Source organism: Parasteatoda tepidariorum, chromosome 2 (assembly GCF_043381705.1).
Source record: "Parasteatoda tepidariorum isolate YZ-2023 chromosome 2, CAS_Ptep_4.0, whole genome shotgun sequence".
Taxonomy (NCBI): Eukaryota; Metazoa; Arthropoda; class Arachnida; order Araneae; family Theridiidae; genus Parasteatoda; species Parasteatoda tepidariorum.
Genome location: NC_092205.1, coordinates 9,478,639 through 9,498,871, shown reverse-complemented (window position 1 = coordinate 9,498,871; position 20,233 = coordinate 9,478,639). Strand labels below are relative to the sequence as shown.

At 27.9% G+C, this 20,233-nt stretch overlaps 2 protein-coding genes and 2 non-coding genes across 9 annotated transcripts in view; all 4 read right to left on the bottom strand.

The window, feature by feature from the left end:
* Positions 1–16,347, bottom strand: part of LOC107446381 (septin-4) — a 41,577-nt gene extending 25,230 nt beyond the window's left edge. Inside the window, exons 1-3 of one of the 6 annotated variants that reach the window (XM_071177149.1) lie at positions 16,276–16,347; positions 16,076–16,186; positions 1,940–2,024 (exon numbers count right to left, since the gene is read on the bottom strand). In XM_071177149.1, the coding sequence (XP_071033250.1) occupies positions 1,940–2,024; positions 16,076–16,111 (121 nt within the window). In that variant the 5' untranslated portion in view covers positions 16,112–16,186; positions 16,276–16,347. Of the gene's footprint in view, positions 1–1,939; positions 2,025–4,603; positions 4,941–8,704; positions 8,900–16,075; positions 16,253–16,275 lie in introns of those variants that run through there. The other 5 variants (XM_071177150.1, XM_071177151.1, XM_043044547.2 and 2 more) reach the window with 5 other exon arrangements.
* TRNAG-GCC (transfer RNA glycine (anticodon GCC)) lies at positions 435–505 on the bottom strand. Its single transcript has one exon. It is a non-coding gene; the product is annotated as a tRNA-Gly (tRNA).
* TRNAG-GCC (transfer RNA glycine (anticodon GCC)) lies at positions 7,003–7,073 on the bottom strand. The gene has a single exon. It is a non-coding gene; the product is annotated as a tRNA-Gly (tRNA).
* Positions 16,348–18,322: 1,975 nt separating the features above from the next.
* LOC107446382 (Sodium-dependent dopamine transporter) overlaps positions 18,323–20,233 on the bottom strand; it is an 86,164-nt gene continuing 84,253 nt past the window's right edge. The window contains exon 13 of the mRNA XM_043044543.2: positions 18,323–18,499. Within this exon, the coding sequence (XP_042900477.1) occupies positions 18,407–18,499 (93 nt within the window). The 3' untranslated portion in view covers positions 18,323–18,406. The remainder of the gene's footprint in view (positions 18,500–20,233) is intronic.

Here is a 20,233-nt window from a genome sequence, read left to right as displayed (position 1 = left end):
AATATTAAATGTCCATGATAAAGACAATCATTAAAAATGCAAAAAAAAGGAAGAAAACAAATAGACTTCAAGTATTTGAATAACTTATTTTTAAAGTTAGAAAATGCAACATTCAAAAGGTTAGTAAAGGAAATATCCCTGGAGCATAAATTGCATTGATAATACAGCTTTTTTAAAAGCTGTATGGTCAAAAGAACTTTACCGAATTCCGATTGAATCCATAAAACTGTTAAGTATATATTAAAGTAAAATAAATAAATAAAAGGACTTTTAATGAACTATTTAGACATTAAGAATAACTTTCAATACATTCGCATGTTTTATGATTGTCAAATTCAATTTTAGTTTTTAGATAACCAATGAATAAAAGAAAGTTAAAAAAAATCTGCTACTATTAATTAAAAATTTTTTAACAATAAGTTATAAAAAGTTTCTGCATCGGCCGGGAATCGAACCCGGGCCGCCCGCGTGGCAGGCGAGCATTCTACCACTGAACCACCGATGCTTGTCAACTAGATAAACTTCATACATTATTTCCTCTAAACTAAAAGCATTAACCTGTCCTAAATCAACATTTAAGTAAAACCCCTGTAGGTAAGAAGGCTTTCTTGTTCATTCATATGATTGATCAGTTAAATCCTGGTTCGATTAGTTTTAGAACTATCTAGTCATAGCATTTCAAAGCTTTGGTTGTTGATAACTTAATCAACAAACTAGAAAATGTAAAGAATTCAGTTTTCTAGTTTTAGTATATCCGCAATATGTCTTTCAATACATTCTGAATGTCTTAAATAGAGTTTAAAAAATATGCTGTTTGTTTTTAGATAAATAATGAATGAAATTATAAATTTAAAAACAATAAGAGCGTCGACCACAACGTTGTGATCGATGCTCTAAGGATGTCGAACACATGGGTACCCATAGACCTGAACCTCCATACTTATTACAGATTTAAACTTTATAAAACATGTCAAAAATTAATGTATCTTTCCATGTAATCTCCTACAGACCAAGAAAATCTCATATAGATCAAGAGTTCCTTCACTTCATAAAACAGTTTTGAAAGAAAAAAATTTAAATTAGTGTTTCGTATTATTTTAATAATTTTCTAAATCTAACCCCTACTACTATGTACCCATATATGGCTTACTGTAGAGTAATAAAATTAAAGCATTTTAATGATTTAACAAAGGCATAAAAAAAGGTATACATAACTAAAAAAATTAGTTAAGTGGTATTTGTATTTCTTCTGTTTTCTGCATGGTAAATAGTTTGTGTAATAAGCCTGATGCGTTCCCACTAACTACCTACTCATAATTTGACACAACTTCTCCTTTTTTTGGTAGCTTTATAGAATTAATTTCAGTATTTTTCAAGGATTAGAATATTTGTTCCGGAAAAAGTCAAACCTCAAAATATTTTCAAATAAGAATTAGTTTTAAAAATATTAAATCAGTTCAACTTATGATATTTAGCTTGCAAGAACTATAAGTATATAAGATTGAAATTTTAATTGTTCAAATGTCAGTGAAAAGTACTGAATTGGTGAGTTTATAGGGCATATGACTTACAAATATTAAAAAAAATTTAAAAAATGAATCGGAAATTCACTTATCTTTTACACACAAAGCTACATATGCAACTTTTCACGAAAATGACTAATGCAATTGTATGAAATGAAAGTGCAATTCTACAAAATAAAAATTTACGTTTAAAATAAATACCAAATTTAACTGTGTTCAAATAAAATACATAAAAAAAACAATTCAAAGTAAGAAGCAGAAAAAATATTCATTTTAAATTCATTTTGTATGCATATGACAATAGTTAAATTATTTAATGTCTAATAAAATGTTAATATACAATTATGATATTTCAGATATTATATCCTAATTAAGTGCAAATCATTGCAGTTTTTTGAAACAACAATCTATCTCACCTACAACAATGAGGGTGAAGTCAAAACCTTTTTTCACCGATTTCCTATGAACTTGCTCTGGTAAAGTGGCAAAACCTATTTCACCCTGAAAGAAATAATTTTCAAATTAAGCAACGCTTATGAAATCGGGTGGCTCTTGTATCAAAAACTACATTATTAAAGAAGCCTTTAAAATTATAATGAAGCATAGAATTTTAGAGCAATATTTTTTTAAAATTACCTTTGGATGCTTTCTGCATAATACCATGCATTCACTTAGCTCGCATGGAATATGCATGGAAAATTTCAATTCCTATTTTCAAAATATCAAAGTAAATAACAATGCTTGATGAATTCGGTTATGATAATAATGTTTATTAAAAGTTTTTAGAAGTAAAATAGAAGAAATTAAGTACCAATCTTGAAAGTGCCATTTTCTCCCTTGAAATACAAACGATGTTCGACTCATAGAGTATTATATTATTTTAAAATAGGGAAAGTCTTCTATTTTTAAGCATGGTCATCACTTCAGTGTTAATCATCATACTGTGTTAGTTTTTTTCTGCTCATATCATATCAGCTCACCGCAATGTCCTCATGAAAATATTGAGAATCATATTTTACTTTATCTCCCGTTAAGCCGCCACTCTCTTGTACCAATTTTAACGAAACACTTCGACCCATCCAACCTATAGTCCAGATACGGGATCCAAAGAAAACCAAGAGTTTCTTTAATTGAAAGAATACTTGAATGACCTACGATTCGATGCTGACAACGAGCAGAAATAAATTAAATGCAAGGACATAGCAGGGAGTTGTTAAAATCTGAACATACAGAATAATCTCAGCTTCTATAAAAAATATATTATTTTTCTATTCCTTACTTTGGAATTGCTCCTGTAAGTAAAATAATATGCATTTTTCATTGCAAAATCGTAATTTATTTAAGATGATAGCGTTTTTCCCCGTTGTTTCTGCTTGAAACATTTTTTTAAAAACATAAAAGAGTCATTTGGCTAAAAATACCCAAACGTTTGTTTTTCTCTTAAGGATTATAAAGATGTTGCTAAATTCTGTGTGCAAATCTAAAAGTAAAGTATTAAATACAGATTAAAGTTATCTTAAAACCCAGTGGAGAACTAGAAAAAGGTATCAGCAAAACCTTTCTACAACTTCAACATCTTTTCATTAAGAATCAAACTTCTTTTAATTAATTGCATTTTAGTAAAAGGTAACAAAAAATATTTGAGAAACCTAAAGGAATGCAAATCCATGATTTTCATACTCCTTAACCGAATATAACAGTTAATTATTTCTTTTATTTATTTATTTTTATTTATTTATTTATTTCTATTTATTCATTTCTATTTATTCATTTATATTTATTTATTTATTTTGCATTGAATGTTTTTTTTTTAGAAAAGAGGTAGAAATTTTATTTAATAATTTTTATTTATGTTCATCGTGTAAATTTACGTATTAGATAATTGGATATCTGAAAAAATTTTCAAGTTCGAAAAAAATATTTCGAAAGGAACAGGATATGCGATGTACTTTATAACATTGATTAATGGTTTTTAGATTAAATAATTACAAACATTCATTTTTGAAAAATATTATGTGTAATCGTAATTGTTTATTCTTTGTCAGGCCTTGAACTTTAGCTTACGTGGGGTTTTTAAGGCTGAGTTCCTTAATGTTTAGATTGAGTAACGGAAACAATGATTAAATTTTATTGCATTTAGGGTGGATTAAAAAAATATCCGCAATTTCTTTATCTTTTTAGCTGGAGGTTTTGCCTTTAAAAAGTTGACAATGTTGCTGTGTTTCATGAGAGAAAAAAAGTTTTCTAATATTTTTTTAAAAAAATAAATGCTTATATTTAAAGAAAGGCCAATATTATACAACAGGAAAATTAAATATTTTGGGTCAAAATAAAAAATAAACAAACAACATGTTATAGTCTTTTTTTAAATCGAATAAAAATACTCAAAATTTTAATAACTGATTTTCACATTATAATTTATTCTCTTTCTACTAGTTGGTTAAATTAACTGAAGTATTTTTTTTATTTATTATCGCTTGTTTAAAATAATCATAAATATTGAAGCACCTTTAGTTATATACAGTAATTTAAATTTCTTAACAAGTTGTGCACCAAATGTAAGTATAAACGTATGAATTAATTATTTTTCAAAATCAATATCACAATAACTAGTACCATAAGACTTGATACTTTTTGCTAAAGTTTAAAATGAAAATTAATATATGCATAATATACTAAATACATATGCAAATATATGCATAATGAAAATTAAATATTATTGATGATAAATATGAAATATATATAAAGCTGACACACTTAAATGAAATAACACACAGATATAATATATTAGTACACAGTTTTGCAAAGATGAAAGAATATAAAAGTTGTACTAAATAATTGGCTGTAGCATTTTGAAATGAAGTTTAGGATTAAAAAAATATTATTGAGAATGCACACATAAATAAAAATATATACCGAAAAAGGATGTCATTCAATAAAATATTCCAAAAAAGGGAATGCTAACAACAATGATAAAATTTTCAAGAGAAAACAAAACATGAATTTGCTTATAATTGATGTAAATATGAAGATGATGAAAATTGCAGACGTGTTTTAAACATAAAGATTTAAAAACTTACACCACATAAAAGTCTTCCATCAAAAATTGAAAACGATTCTTGTCTCCGCCATTGCAAACTCATATTCTCTGTAATTCTGTGTACATTTATTTAATTAAAAAATATTTCAACCGACTCCAGCGTTCCTATAATCTTCCAAGTGAACTCAAATTTAAAGATATTAATACTCTTTCATAATCATAATTTTGTCAGACTCCAAGCAATGAAAGAAACTAAATATCGTTTGCATTACCAAACGATCCATAAAATAAAAGAATTTTTCTATCTTTTTGCTGCAAATATCATGTATTGCAATACATATTTAACATAGAGCTTCTGTACAAAAAAAATTGGACTGGAATAAACCGAAGAGGTTTGGCTACCTATGTTCCAGTCAAATGACCATGTCCAGCAGCCCGTCACGCGATGTATGGATCTGAAACCTTCCACCTCAGCTTAGTAAGACAAGATCGGATTATGACTTTTTTTTCCCCTTTTTTTTTGTGAAAAGGAAAGACAATATCTTCTGTGGCGGGTCTTTGATCTCTGTCTTCCTCCCCAAAATCGTCCACCCTTCCGGTAGATTGGATGGTTGATGGAAAGTTACATGATTTAAGATGGATTGTATATGCTATGTTATCCCTCTGTCAAAGAATTACTGATGCGTTTTCTCGGAATCTCGTTAAATGTACATTTTTATTCCCGTGCGTCCAGTTAGAGGTGACGCTGTTTGAATCAGCTGTTATCATGAATCCGAGATTATTTTAATGAAATGCAACTTATTAATGTGTGCTTTGTATGAAGTTACAAGCGTTGCAGAGAATTGTTAAAGTATCTTCAAAACTATTCTTTATAGATAGATGTAATAAAAGTATATCCTTAAGAAATATAATCCTAATTATTAAAAGCCAGCATTGTCCTCCTTAAATCATATCGGAAGAGAATAAATACTTTGTAATATAATACCTTTAAAACAACATCAGAACATATAAGTTCTTATATTACTACGTGTTAAAATATATTAAAATTTTTAATATCATGCGTTATTAAAATTGTTTCATATCATATCATGTGTTAATATCGATATTAATTTTTAATAATTTTTTTAAAGTATTGAGGGAAAAAAGCATGCAATTTTAAATTTATAATTGTTTTAATTTTCTAAATGTTCATTTTTAACCAATTTCAAATTTAGAATATTTTTTAAAATTATTTTCAGTGGTAGATGGATCATTGGCCTGGATTTAAAAATTCAGACATTGTTTCGAATCTTCACATTTCTCCATCATACAAAAAATTTATGAAAAATTCACCCAAATCTATTATGAATCACTTTATAAAAATAAATCAATTTAAAAATATTTATTTCCATACTTTTTGTATAACTGAAAATATATTTTATCACTAAAATATTTAGATTTATTTTTAATAAAAAAATCTATGATTTAAATTGGCTTTACTATTTTTTTATTATTTGTTGATAAACATTTGTATTTAAAAACATTTTCATATTTCAATAAATCATTTGTAAATAAAAATCATTTTTAAAATTAAAACGTAAAAACATTTCTAAAATTACAATTTCCTTTTATATTTTTTTAACAATTTAAATTTTTATTTTAATTGTTTTTGCCCAATGGGTTAACTGCACCACCGAGAAGGAAACATAAAAACCTAATTAAAGTGTCACTCTCTGATGCAAGTAGGTGTAGAGCATGTAACCTACCTATTCCCATTATATTTTTAACCTAACTAGCTTATCATATAATAACGCTTTCCTATTATATTTTTAACAGGTAGGAGGACCGATAACTGAGAATAGGTTTCGAGCTCATACTCATGATAAATCATTCATAAACTTTGTTATTACCTTTAAACAAATTTCGGTCCAGTTATTAAATGTAAAAAGTGTAAATGTAAATTCATAAGGTATAAAAAAATACAGCAATAACCATCATCTTCACCATCACACAACTATGGTCCAAGCACCTAGCCCTATTTTAAAACTTTATTTTTGAACTACTGTGGTAGGAATGCCACATAATTTTGATTCTGGTCGGACGACGTGCACAGCGCCTGAGCTGGTCTCCTCTTTCCGAACTTGCACACTACAGCCAATGAGTGGACTTTTTTTTTGCGTTGATGTGACTGACACCCTAACTGACTACGCTCATGGGAGCAGAGTGATAATCATCAGAGGCTGAGTGGCAAGATTGCAAAAGTTTAGCAGTTTTTAAGTAATCCTATGTATCTCTGGTTTGAATTTCCTAGGATTAAAATTCCTCGGACTCGAGTGAGATCCTCTTCTCTCTTAATCTTTACTCGATAATTTTTACATCTCGTAAAATATTACTTAAAAAAAGGCATTAGAACTCTTTATGTAACTAATTGATGAAATAATTTTATAAATTAAAAAAGTTTGCATCGGCCGGGAATCGAACCCGGGCCGCCCGCGTGGCAGGCGAGCATTCTACCACTGAACCACCGATGCTTGCAGTAAAAGCAATTTTAAACTTAAAATTGTTTATGTTGAGAGCATTAACCTAAATCGATATCTAGGTAAATCACCTGCAGGTAAAGAAGACTTCCTTATTCAAAGAGCTGGAAGGTCTTTTTTTTTCACCTCTTACATCACGAACTTACGCAAAACGGGGAATAAGTTAAGTTTGATATTGTTGTTATTTTTTTACTTATTTATTTATTCATTTATTTTTTTTAATTTAAATTATATATTCGTATGGATAAAATAAGAGATCCTGTTTTGAATTGTTAGAGCTATTTGGATTGAATAATTGCCTAATTCTAAACATATCTATCTGTTTATCTGTCTATGTATAAATATACATTGTATGTATGTTTGCTTTAAGAATTGATTGGTGCTAAATTTCATTGATAAATATCAGTTATTGTGTAAGTATATTTTGTAGTTATGGTTTAAAAAAATGTTAAATTTGTCAATAAAGAATGTTAAAATAATTAAGAAATTTTGTGATTTTGGCATAGCGAAATATTTTATAGGCTTTTAAAATGATATTGAGGAATAGGTAAGTTTAAAAATTGCATTTTTTTAATTTTATGTTAAAAAAAACTATTAAAATTTAATGTTTTATAAAAAAAAACTAATTAATTTTCAAATTCATATCTGATGTATGCATAATAATAGCAAATTAAAAAGAATGAAGTAATATAATATATCAAACAGTATACTATTCCTGAATGTTAAATATATTAAACTAATTTTTTTATTGGATTCTTAAACAAGTGCACTTTAAGGAAATTAACATTTTGATAAATACAACTTTAAAAGTGTAGTTGAAAATTGATATCATTTAAAAAATAAAAATAAAAACATTTTTCTAACATTTGTCGTAGTGCCTTTATTGTTTTTTGTAACTTCTACAACATTGATAAAAATGTTTGTTTTTTTTTGTTGTTTTTTTTTAAATGTAAAACATTTTGGAAGCAAATTTTTAAACTATTTCAAAAACTATAAACTATATTTTGTAAAAGAAAGTTTAACAATGAGCAACTAGAAATCCGATGCAAATTTTATTTATTTAAACTTTTTGTGTGTTTATTAACTTATATTGATTTATATTGATCATATTAACTTATATTGATCATTAACTTATATTGACCATTAACTTATATTGATCATTAACTTATAAACTCATTAACTTATATTGACTGTTTTAGTTTATTTAAAACATGAAAGAGTCTTAAAAATGTTCAAACATTTTATAGTTTCTATAAAATTAAAGTTTGTCGCATGTAGAAAACCTATTTTCAACTCAAGCATTCATATTTTGAAAACAACAGACTGGATTGACTAAATGAGTATAATAATACATTACTATATTTTACACATCAATCAAAAATATAATTGAGCTAAAGACTGTAACAATCTAAAGCAAATTTCTAAAGCTAATCATAAGCTAATTTCATATTTCTTATTATTGCAAGAGTATGTGACTTATCAATTATTAATAAGTCATATATTACATTGTCTAATTTTGATTAAATCAAGCAACCTTTTACAAGATTTGTGTTTGAATTATGAAATGTTAAAAAGAGAAAGAATAAAAAATAAATTAGTACAATTATAATGAATCTGACACTTACATCTACATCCATGTTTACATATGAGAAAATCCGATATTAAGCAGCGTGGGAAATGAAAAACAAACCACATATGTTAAATTCAGTTATAAAATAAATAATTATCTAGTAAAAAGCAAACAACAATTTAAGGAGCTAATTAATTAATATAATTATTTAAAAACGAACCTGAATGTAGCATTTTTAGTGTGTATGTTTGCTTCTCTGTAGAACTCCGACGCCGCGCAGGGAATGCTGGGACGGAAGGATGTGGAGAAGATAGCTGCGCAAAGCACTGTGGGAACGGATCGATAGAGGATGGAAAAAGGGCGGTGCCCTTTTCTCTCTCATGACCGATCACTCACGTCACGTGATGTGTATATCACACTGACACTCGCTAAGTGATCGCGTGTGTTTTGCATGCATTACTACAATAGGGGATTTCTGTTTTTGTTTTTACCATCGCTGATAATAAAATCATATCGGTTGTGTCACAAAGTTATCCATTAGCAAAATATATTAAGCTATTTTTATCCTTTTTAAATATTTTCTTACTATTATGGGTCTGGTGAGCAATTGTAATTTAAAAATTGTCAGAATATTACATTAAATTGAATAACAGATTTTATATTGCTTCCGCTGAACTTTTAGGATATATTCTAAAAAATAAATTAGCCTTTTTAATTTGTTTTAAAACATACTCAAAGATTAGTTGCTTTTGTTAAAGAAACTGTTATGTGTACTTTCATTAGTGTTATTATATGAGTTTTAAAATTAAATATTAAGATAAATACTTTTTTGGGACATATTAAAAAATTAATTATTTTTTTAATTAGTCTATTATGCATACTTTAATTATTGATACAATTAGATTGCATATTATTTCATTATGCATATTTTAATTATTGATATTATTTTTCATAAATTTTAATATCGACAGGCTAGTTAAATATATTTTGGGCTATATTTAACCATTAAATATTTAAGTTAAATAGTCTATCATGTATGTATATTTTTATAAATACTATTATTTGATATTCATAAATTTTAAAATAAATTTAGATGATTGAAAATAATAATTATCCTTTCATATTATTTAATAGGCAGCTAGCTAAAGAAAGAGTCTACTTTAATGTAAAGTTATGGGATTTTATTAAAAAAGCAGACAGCTATTTAAATTTGTTCGAGTATACTTATTCAAATATTATCTTACAATAATCCGAATATTAATCAGTTTAATTTGCTAAGTCAACAAAACTCAGTTTATTTTAGAATATATTTATTTAACCCATAAAATTTACTTATTAAAAATAAGAATATATCAAGAAAAGAATTTATTATGAATATAAAACGTCATTATTTTTTCGTTTAACAATTCTAAAATTACCGTAATAATTTATGAAATAATCAGTTTTCATCATTAAGTATCCATAATATAATTTCTAAGTTAAAGATTTTTGAAAAGAAATTTTCGCAAGATTATAAATTTTAATATCTATTTTTTAAAATATTATAGCATATCTTCCCTAATGCAAATATTGTTTTTATTTTCTCTAAAATTTTCGCATTTTTACGCCAATAACAATATTAATTTAAAGATATTTTTAGTATATTTTTTGATTATTATTATTTTATTTCAAAAAAATATATATTTCTTGGAAGTAAAGCAAAAAATTAAATACTTCACAACAAACTAATTTTTAGAAGAAAAATAATCAAACTTTTTAATTGTTATCGCATTATTTGTTAAATCTGTTAAATAATTATATCTTATTGTTCGCTTTGCTGTTTTCATAAATATATTAAGAAATGCCAAATTTATATGTTGTGACTANAAAGTAAATGAAATTCAAAAATACTATATCGCGATACATCGCTATATCGCGATGCAAAACTGACGATGCATCACGATATATAATTTCTAATATCGCCCAGTCCTAGTTGTGACTAATTCTGTTTAAACTTCTTAAATGAAAAAAATATTAAAATAATTAAAAAAGAACACCAATCAACGATTAAGACGTTAGCGTAAAAATTCTACTTTAAGGTCACCCACAAAGTATATTCCAAAATCCGTTGTTTAAATCTATTAATAAAACAATAAAATTAAAAGAAAAAAAAGACATTTAAGTAAAGAAGTAATTTTAATGTTTTTTTCAGTAATGTGTAGTTTAATAAAGAATTAAAATGTCCGAAAACTTCATTTAGGATATTTTTTGCGTAATAATTTCCATCATTATAATTTAAAAAGTTACTATGAAGTGGTTTTAATTTTTAACCATAATTTTTAGCCATTTACACACAAAGTGAGATTTCATTTGTTTTGATACGCTTGTGTTCTAATGCTTCCGCAATACTGTGCGCCTCCTTTCTTGGCAAGTTCCTCTTTTTTATGATAACGATCTCCTTCCCTCCTTCCCTTTTTGGATATTTCTTTGCAATCGAATCTTTTTTCTCCTACTTTGTATACTCCCTAAAAGATGTCCTTCATTTGAATAACATTCTAATCTAATGGATTTTTCTTCCTCTTCTTCTCCCCCCTCTTATAAACATACAATTTATTTCAATTTACTCTTATTTCATTTTTCAAATTTGAGTTTTTATTTTCGTTAATAAAAATAGAAGAAAATATATCCTACCATATATGTTATAATACAGATCATTTTTTAAGAGCTAATGCTCCTCGTAAACTTTCACAATATTATGTATATTTTCATGCAATATAAAAAATGTTCTTACAAAAATAGTAGTTTTGTTAAACATAGACATAAAAAGAATTATAAATTACATAAAAGATTTATGTAAAAATCTATATACACACTGTGAGAAAGTATTAGAGGAAAAATTGTTTAATGTTATATGGAATTATTGTTTACACAACTTTCTATAGCTACCACTTTTTACGCATTTTTCGTAAGATTATGCGGAAGCAGAGTCTATATGTTTTTTGTACCTTAAATATATATTTACGCATAAAAAGCAAATTGTTCGCAGCTACATATAAGTAAATGAAACATACATTTAAGTTCATTTAAGTAAAATACATTTAAGCAAGATGGTTAAATACCAAAAGGAATTAAAGTTCTGGTAATTTTAAAAATGAATATATAACCAGGTTAAATTTAAAAATGAATATCAGATTACAACCTAAAGTTGTAACCTGATTGAGATCTCACTACAACTTGGAAAAACTATCTTTGGAATGTGTAAAAGTTGGCAGCTTTGACAAATGCAATATCAAGGAAACATAAACAATCAGTTTACGAGACACAATCGAATGTTATCAGAATGGAAGAAAAAGTAAGAAATAAAGAAATCAAAGGAAAAAAAAAGAAAAGAGGAAAGAAGAGGATTGGCCAAAGAAAAGAGACGAGTCCTCACATTATGCAGTTTAATGTTCTTTTTTTCTCTTTTACGAAAAGTAAAATTTTAAGACTTGTTTTTTGTTTGTACTAAATGATTCATATGCGTAACCTTTAAGAAAAACTTAAGTATTTTAGACAAATTACTTCTTCAGTAACAAAACTTATGTATCCAAGTTTTGATAGCAAAGTTTAGATTGATAGGATTATTAACGATCTTCTTCACAATCAAATTTAAATAAATTTTTTTTAAAATTATTATAGCATGCATTTTATAACACAAGTGCATTTTCACTAATATTTTTTAATTTTTTTTCTCACAAAATCAAGAAAGTGAAGTAAAAATTTAGCATAACTTATAACTAATTTATTTTTAAAAATTTGTATTTCTCTCCTATTAATCAATAAGTGAACATAAAATTTTATAAACTATTTTAAAATCTGCAGAGTATCACAGATGGTTGAATTCTATCTGCACTTTTTTTTAAACACGTAGATCCGGTAAAATGATCCGGTAACACGTAGATAAACAATCCGGTAAAATTACCGCACTGTATGGCAATGATAATAAAACCCAAACTATATTAAAAGTATTCATTTGGTAATTTTTCCATTCATGTGTGATCAAAATTACAGTTCTTATTACTACACGCTTAGTATAAAATATTAAATTTAACCAAATAAATGATTTTTATGCCAAGCTCTAAGGAATCACGAGGAAATTACGATATTTTACCACATAATTCAATATTTATCACATTTTATGAAACCATATTTTATTATGACGCCCGGTGGCTGAGCGGTAGCGCTTCGCGCTGTCGTGCTACGGGTCCCTGGTTCGATCCTCGGGCCGGGCAAGGTTCACTCAGCCTTTCATCCCTTCAGTGGGTCGGTAAAATGAGTACCAAGCATGCTTGGGAACTAACACTGGGGGTTCCGCGTTCGGCTAACCACCTGACCGGAACATATGCTCCTGCACCCCAGAGCCCAAGGTCAAGAAAACTGAGATGGGCACAGTCGGCCTTGGCCCTCTTAATGGGCTGTCGCGCCACTGAGTTAGTTTAGTTATATTTTATTATTGATTTGATCAAAATCATTACCAAAACCCTGGGCCTTAAAAATGACTGTAATTTTTGGTTTTCTAATAGAACCATAAACATGCACTATTAATTTTACCACATTCTAGTTATTTTGACCATACTTTTTTCTCAGTGTTTCAAGACTTTATTTAGTGTACAAAGCTCCTGATAAATAAAAATTAAAACAGAAGAGTCTTAAACAGGATTTATTTGTAGACAAGTGCAAATTAGTATACGTAATGACCTTCAGAAGAAAATGGTAGCTGCGTGTAACAATTAAAATTTACTATTATTTTTAATCATACAAAGCGCGAAGCACCTCTCTAGCGAAAGAGGTAGCTAATCATTGCTTTACTTTGTAAACAAGCGATAATATTTTAACCAAAATTTTGAAGCTTAATTATAAATAAGTAACCTGAATGATTTAAAAAAAGTTTTTCTTTTTTGGCTTTTTTTAGTTTTGGTTGAACAAACCAAAAACCTTAAGAGAATATTCAAAAATGTACTTTTCGCGGATCATATGTTTTCTAAAACTTCTGCAATTTTTTTTTCTCTCATAATTTAAATTAAATAAATATAAAATTTGGCACAACTGTATCCTGCATCTAGTATTAACTTTTTCGAGCAAACTGGGATTCAACCATTCAAACATTTTATTGTTGTTATTATTTTGCATTACCCTGTACTTATTTTTTATTTAAAATAAATTCACCGAATATCATTAGCATACGCGCTCTTCAATATCATTGTACAAGACAGTTAAAATGAAGAGCATTCATCATTGTGGGCAGCAGTTATATTTTTTACAGATGAGCATAAATTAGAAGTGTCGACAATATTACAACGGCGTAAATGGGCACGAAGACTGTCATGACCAGTCAAAAGTCAGAAAAAGGACAGTCAAAAGTTCAAAGTCAGGCAGTAATGACTAGTCAAAGAGCCTTCCAATGAGGTGAATGGGTTCGAATCCCACAGATAGGTGGTTGATACGAATTCTGCACCGACCGCAGTGCTGACGTAAGATATCCTCAGTGGTAGACGAATCATGGGTAAGGGTTCCCTTGCTGTCAGGTTAACCGTGGGAGGTTTTCGTGGTTTTCCTCTACATGTAACGCAAATGCGGGTTAGCTCCAACAATAAGTCATTCACGAAGGTAAATTTATCCCGATACATGTTACAGGAGTTCCTTTATTTTCTGGATTGGGTTGAAAATTACAAGGTTACGGAGTTGAAAATTCGTAGTCGTAAATCCAAAATTCAATCGGCTGTTTAACGGCGGTTATAAAATTAAATATAGAATAAAATGAACAGTCAAAAGTCTGAATGATACTAAAAAAGGGAATAAATTCGTATACAGTTAAGCTTCAAGTAATCAAGTTACAGAAAAAAAAATTATTATTTACTTTTTATTAATGTTCTTTGTGGTGTTCTTTTAAGTATTTTGTTTAATGTTTATTGGAAACAAGTTTGGAGATGTTTTATAAAGGATTCTCAGCAATTCTATTACACGTGCTTATCTGCCTCTTAAAAGTAAAAAAGAAAACTGAGATGATAAAAATCTGCAGATTCCGTAATAATCTGCCGATCTCGTTGCTTTACTGGTGGGTTTCTGCTCTTTAATTTAGCAAAACACTCAATTCATCGGTTTTGATCAGTGGTCCAAAGTAGCGCGCTACAAGTAGTAAAACTACAGAAGTCGCTTCCTTTTTCCGTAGTTTGTAGTGTAGTGCGCTACTTTTTGAAAGAGGTATTGTAGTGAGCAGTGCGATACAAAAAAGCAATAGTTTGTAGTGATTCCTGGCAAGTACTTTTTACACTAGTTAAATAAAGAAACAAAGTTCAAACTCAACAAATTTTCGAATTTAATTGGTGCAAATCTTTCACGGGCCCGTCAACGTACGCAATGCGAATGATGAGCATTTGAACTTGGATGAGCGTTGATACTATCTACGCCTAATTATGCTCTGAAAAATCGGTTGGGTTGTTCGGGAGAAATCGAATTTTCAATACCTGGCGTTTTCAAAATAATTGCACAGGAGCTATAATGTACTATTTTGTGTCTAAATTCGTAACTTAAAAATATCGTCTGCATTAATTAACTATTTATTTGCGATCCCCCCTTGAAGCATTGGGATTGAGTCCTAGAACGTGAAGATCTGATCATTAGATCAAAACTTATCAGGTTGGTCCATTTTTTTGTTTTTCCCACTGTACTTTATTTCTTAGAGGGTATAAAAAAAACATTGATTACTCGAATCACAAATATTCGGTAACTTCCTAGCATTTCTTAAATCCCTGTCGAGAAAAGCATAGAAATAGAAAGTTAAAAGAACAAGTTCGTAAAAAGTGCTTTAGAATAAAGAAAAAAATATTTCATGCAAAACATGAATTAAAATATCTTCTCATATTTTACCAAGCCAATTTTGTATTCAAAATCATTTTGAATATTAGTGAAAATTAAGTTCTCCAGTTGAGTTTGACATCTAAATGTAGCGAAGTAGTGACTATATTTCGAAACTAGTTTATAGTCACTCTGCTTTTAAAAAATAAGTAGTTATAGTTCACTACAAAAAAATTTGACTTTTCCGATCACTGATTTTGATTGATTATAATAACGAGAGGAACAAAACTATACTCAATATGGTATAAAAAATGGGCAATAAATTTTTTATAAGATTTTATACCGGGATGTTGACCTAACACAAGGATGTCATCAACAGGAGGTCAAAGGGGAACATTTGTCCACTCGTAAGGCACATACACAACTTCAAATCAAGGAAATTTAACAACTTATTTCAAATTATTTAACAGTAAAATGAATTGAAGTAGAATCCATATCTGCTATCTCGTTTTACGTAGATATTGTGTCTGTTAATTTTTATTAAGAAATATTTGTGCAAAAGTAATTACTACAAACATAATTTGCGAAAGAAATATTGTTTTTAGCAACTTACCTCATCAGTGAAATACTGCGAACCAAATTCATTCATAACGGTAGTAATAACAAACAACCACTTTTTAACTGTTTCATTGTTGTTTCTTCCAGTTTGGGTGTCAGAAAGTAACTGAGTGTTAAGAACCAGGATTTAAAAAGTAAATATAGATTTCAAATGTTGGAGAGAGAGAGCGAAAGAAAGAAAAAAAAATCTCTTACGTTCTTTTTTAAGTTGACTGCCAAGCGCGGAGTTGGCGGAGAAAAAAGAAGCCTCTTTATTATTATATTTCATTTTCGTTGTTGCTATACTAGTACATTGATTGAGTGCTTTTATTAAACGTTCCTGATCGTAGGAAATTTGAATCACAGCCAAAGGCCATTAAATTATCTGTTATTGTTTTCAGAAAGATTATGGATGTAGTTGAATTTATGAGCAAAATATGCATTGAACAATGACCGTTGTTTAGGATATCCGTCTAAGCATGACCTCATTTTGAAAGAAAATGTTAACGTTAGTTTTTCTACAATACTTTTTCGGTTTATTGCAATAACAAAGTAAATAAACAAAAATATTTTATTACTTATTTAATGGAAAAATTATAGTTTGGTAACAGTTCATGGATTTTCCCTGGCAAACGAGTAGTTAGTGCTGCAGAATGAAATTGCAGAATTCTGAAAACGTTCACATTTAATTCTGATAAGAAATTAGTTCGGACCTACAATTCCTACTTATTCTTCAGTAAAATTACCTTCTAATTCTGAATAAAAACCATATTTTAACTTATTACCCATTTTTTTCTGGGAAATCCCTCCCTATGCTTGTCACTTTTTATTGCTATAAATTGGATTTGGATAGTGGGAGAGAATTTTTTTAAAAATTAAGTTTTTTTCTGAGAGACTACAGAAGGAAAAATACGAACATTTGTAGCTAGAAAAGATTATCCCATTTAAATTGTCGTTTTTCTTTCTATTCTTCCGAATTTTTTAAACTCATTTCTTTCATAACCCAGTTCTTATACCCTTTTTTCTTCACTTTGTATAATAAATAATAAAATATAAAACTTGATTTTAGCTAAATAGAGTTGAAGGGAGAGAAGTGTAAAGTTCTAACAAAACGGGTTGGAAGATTCACCATAAAATGATTAAAAAATGATTTATTATATTTCACTACATCTTGAATATCTATTATGAAATTTAATGATTAAAATGATCACTCTCAGTCCAAATATATTCGTAGCTATAAAACTATCAAAAAGTAATAAACATGGGGGGAAGCGTTCCCATAAAAGGGTGGGTAATAGGGAAAAGCAATGGTTACAATCGAGCAGCAATAATGGTGTTGAAGTTCGAATCTTGTTTCGGCAAAGCTGAGTTAATTTATAGCATTGCTTTCAATGATTTGTTTGGTTGCACCTAGTTTACATACTCATTAGTATTAGGCACAGCAATAAAAAATCGTGATCGCATCGAGAATTAAGCTGCTATCGCATTACAACTTTGCAGGTTATTCAAATAATATATTTTGAAAATGCAAATGAAATCTTTTTCAAATACTTTTCAAAAACCATGAAACCAACATAAAAATAAATATTAAATTCTTAGGAAAAATCATATAAAATTTTAGACGAAATAGAATGAGATAATAATTTATAGAACTACAGAGGGAAATTTTTTTTTATTGCTGTAATATGTATCTAAAAAGAATTGCAGAATGTTTTAACAAATCACGTCATTAAAAGTCACTGCAAAAGTACGGAGACTCGTAACTTCTAAGCAAGTTGCATATAATTTTTTTTCCACAAAGAGTCGCGAAAAAAAGATAATTTTTGCCTTAATTATTTTGCCATATTATTTTTTTCATTTATCATAAAATATAATTCATTGTTGTTTTCTTACAAAAATTAATTACCTTTAAAAGGATCTTGCAGACTAACATATCCATCAGATTTCATTAGACTTTTTAAAATTTTATTTCGGAATTTAAGAAACTTCCTTGAGATAGAATTCCTATTATTCTCTTAAACTTTCCAAATAACTATCAAACCAAAAAATAATTTTCTCTAATTTCTCATTTAAAAATAATATATATTTTTTTTAAATTTAATGTTTTCAATTCTTTTTCTTTTTTTAAATTTTCATTGTCTAAAAAAACTAAAAATAATATCTAACTCATAACTGAAAAAAATGTTTTTTATTTTTAAAAGCATTTCAATGTATAATACATCAAAAGATTAAAATGAAGTTTCATTAAGAAAAGATGCATGACTCAGGCAGTATGATTTTATTTTGTATTATATACATTTAAATTGTTTTATGATTACATGAAGTTTGAATAAAATAACAACATCAATCACAATCTTTCAGCTGCTGCAGAGACGCCGTCAACCATTCTTATTTCCTCACGGTGAGTATCTCGGTAAGGCTTTAGTAATTTCCTTAACCTCTGAAGAAAAAAAAATACTAAATAAAAAAAATTAACGTTACAGCACAGAAATGACCATATCATATAGAAAATTATGTTTTGTATAGTGCGCAAAATAAAAAATGGACCACCGTGAATATCTTTTGATGTAATTATCTGATCTTTACGTTCTAGCAGAACTCATTTTTAATGGTTCAAGAGGGTAACCTCAAATATTCTTTTTAATTGGCGCAGACGATATTTTAAAAGACGAAATCAGAAATAAAAACGTATTTTCTTTTAATAAATCTACATTTTTTTTAATGGTCTCGGATTTTTGACTCCCGACATATAGGGGGTAGCCGCATTCTGGAAAATATAGTTCTAATAGTTTGGTCAGGAGAGCAGTCCAAAGTTAGGACCTCTTATTGTTACTTTTTGCGTATTTCGCTACATCATTCGAGAACTTCTTAAGCGAATTGAGAAATTTTTGCACGCAATTAATACATTCATTTGTTCAAAGATGATTCTATACTAAAAATGGATTTAATAAATATTTACTAGTTTTTTATTATTTTATTTAATATTAGTCGAGAAAATTTTAAATTGTAAGGCACATAATTTTTTACATCGCTTTAAATTACATAATTTCGCACAGCAAAATACAAAATTTGAGTGAAATTGCTCAAATAGTTCCTGAAATTTCCAAAAAATTGTATTTTATAAAGCTGATTACTCAGAAACTATTCGATCAATTTCATTCAAATTTAGTATTTTGCTGTGTGAAATTATATTGTTTAAAATTATGTAAAAAAAAAATTGTGTACCTTACAATTCAAAACTTTTTCGTTTAATATTAAATAAAATAATAAAAATATATTAAAAGTTATTTTTGCATAAAATTATCTTTGGACAAATAAATTTTATAACTGTGAGTAAAAAGTTTTCAACTCGCTTTTAAATTTCTCGAAATAGAACTAAAATTAACATTATGGGGTTCAAACTTTGGATTGCTCTCCTGGCCAAACTATGGAGATCATATTTCCAGATTGAAGCTACTCCCTACATTTTGGGGGTCAGAAATCCAAATCCTTCGAAAAAGAGGTATGTTTATTCAGAGAGTTTTCGTGTCTGATTTCATAACTTAAAATATCGCCTGCATTAATTAATCAGTATACTTGAGGTCACCCCCTTGAACCATTAGATTGAGTCCTAGAAACTAAAAATCCGATCATTAGATCAAAAGTTATTCAGGGTGGTTCGTTTATTTTTTTACGCACTGTACACAAACAACTTGTTGAAACATGGTAGAGGTCACACATTAGTATTTAAAATAACAACGATATCATACATTAGTATTTAAAATAATAACATTCGTATTTAAAATAATAATGAACCCCAAAATTGGCTTAGGTCACTTAAAATAAGCCTTGAAAATGCAGGCATCAAGAATTGCTCCGAATTTCTAAATTATTATAATTAATAGCAACACGGTAAAGAGAAATAACATCATTCCTAATTTTAACACTTATATTAAAATATCACAATGAAACTTTTAAATAAACGTGAAAACGTTACTACTTGTAATGTATTTACAAAATTTGCCCTTAATACAGAACTGTACAAAAATTAATTTAACATACTTTTAAAGCTTTAGAAGCGACCTAATGTTCGTCAATATTCAAAGCCATAATATAACTTGCGAGCACACATTACTTACTAAAGTCAATCAAAAAAACATTTCACAAAAAATGAGTTCTTTATATAATTACAGTT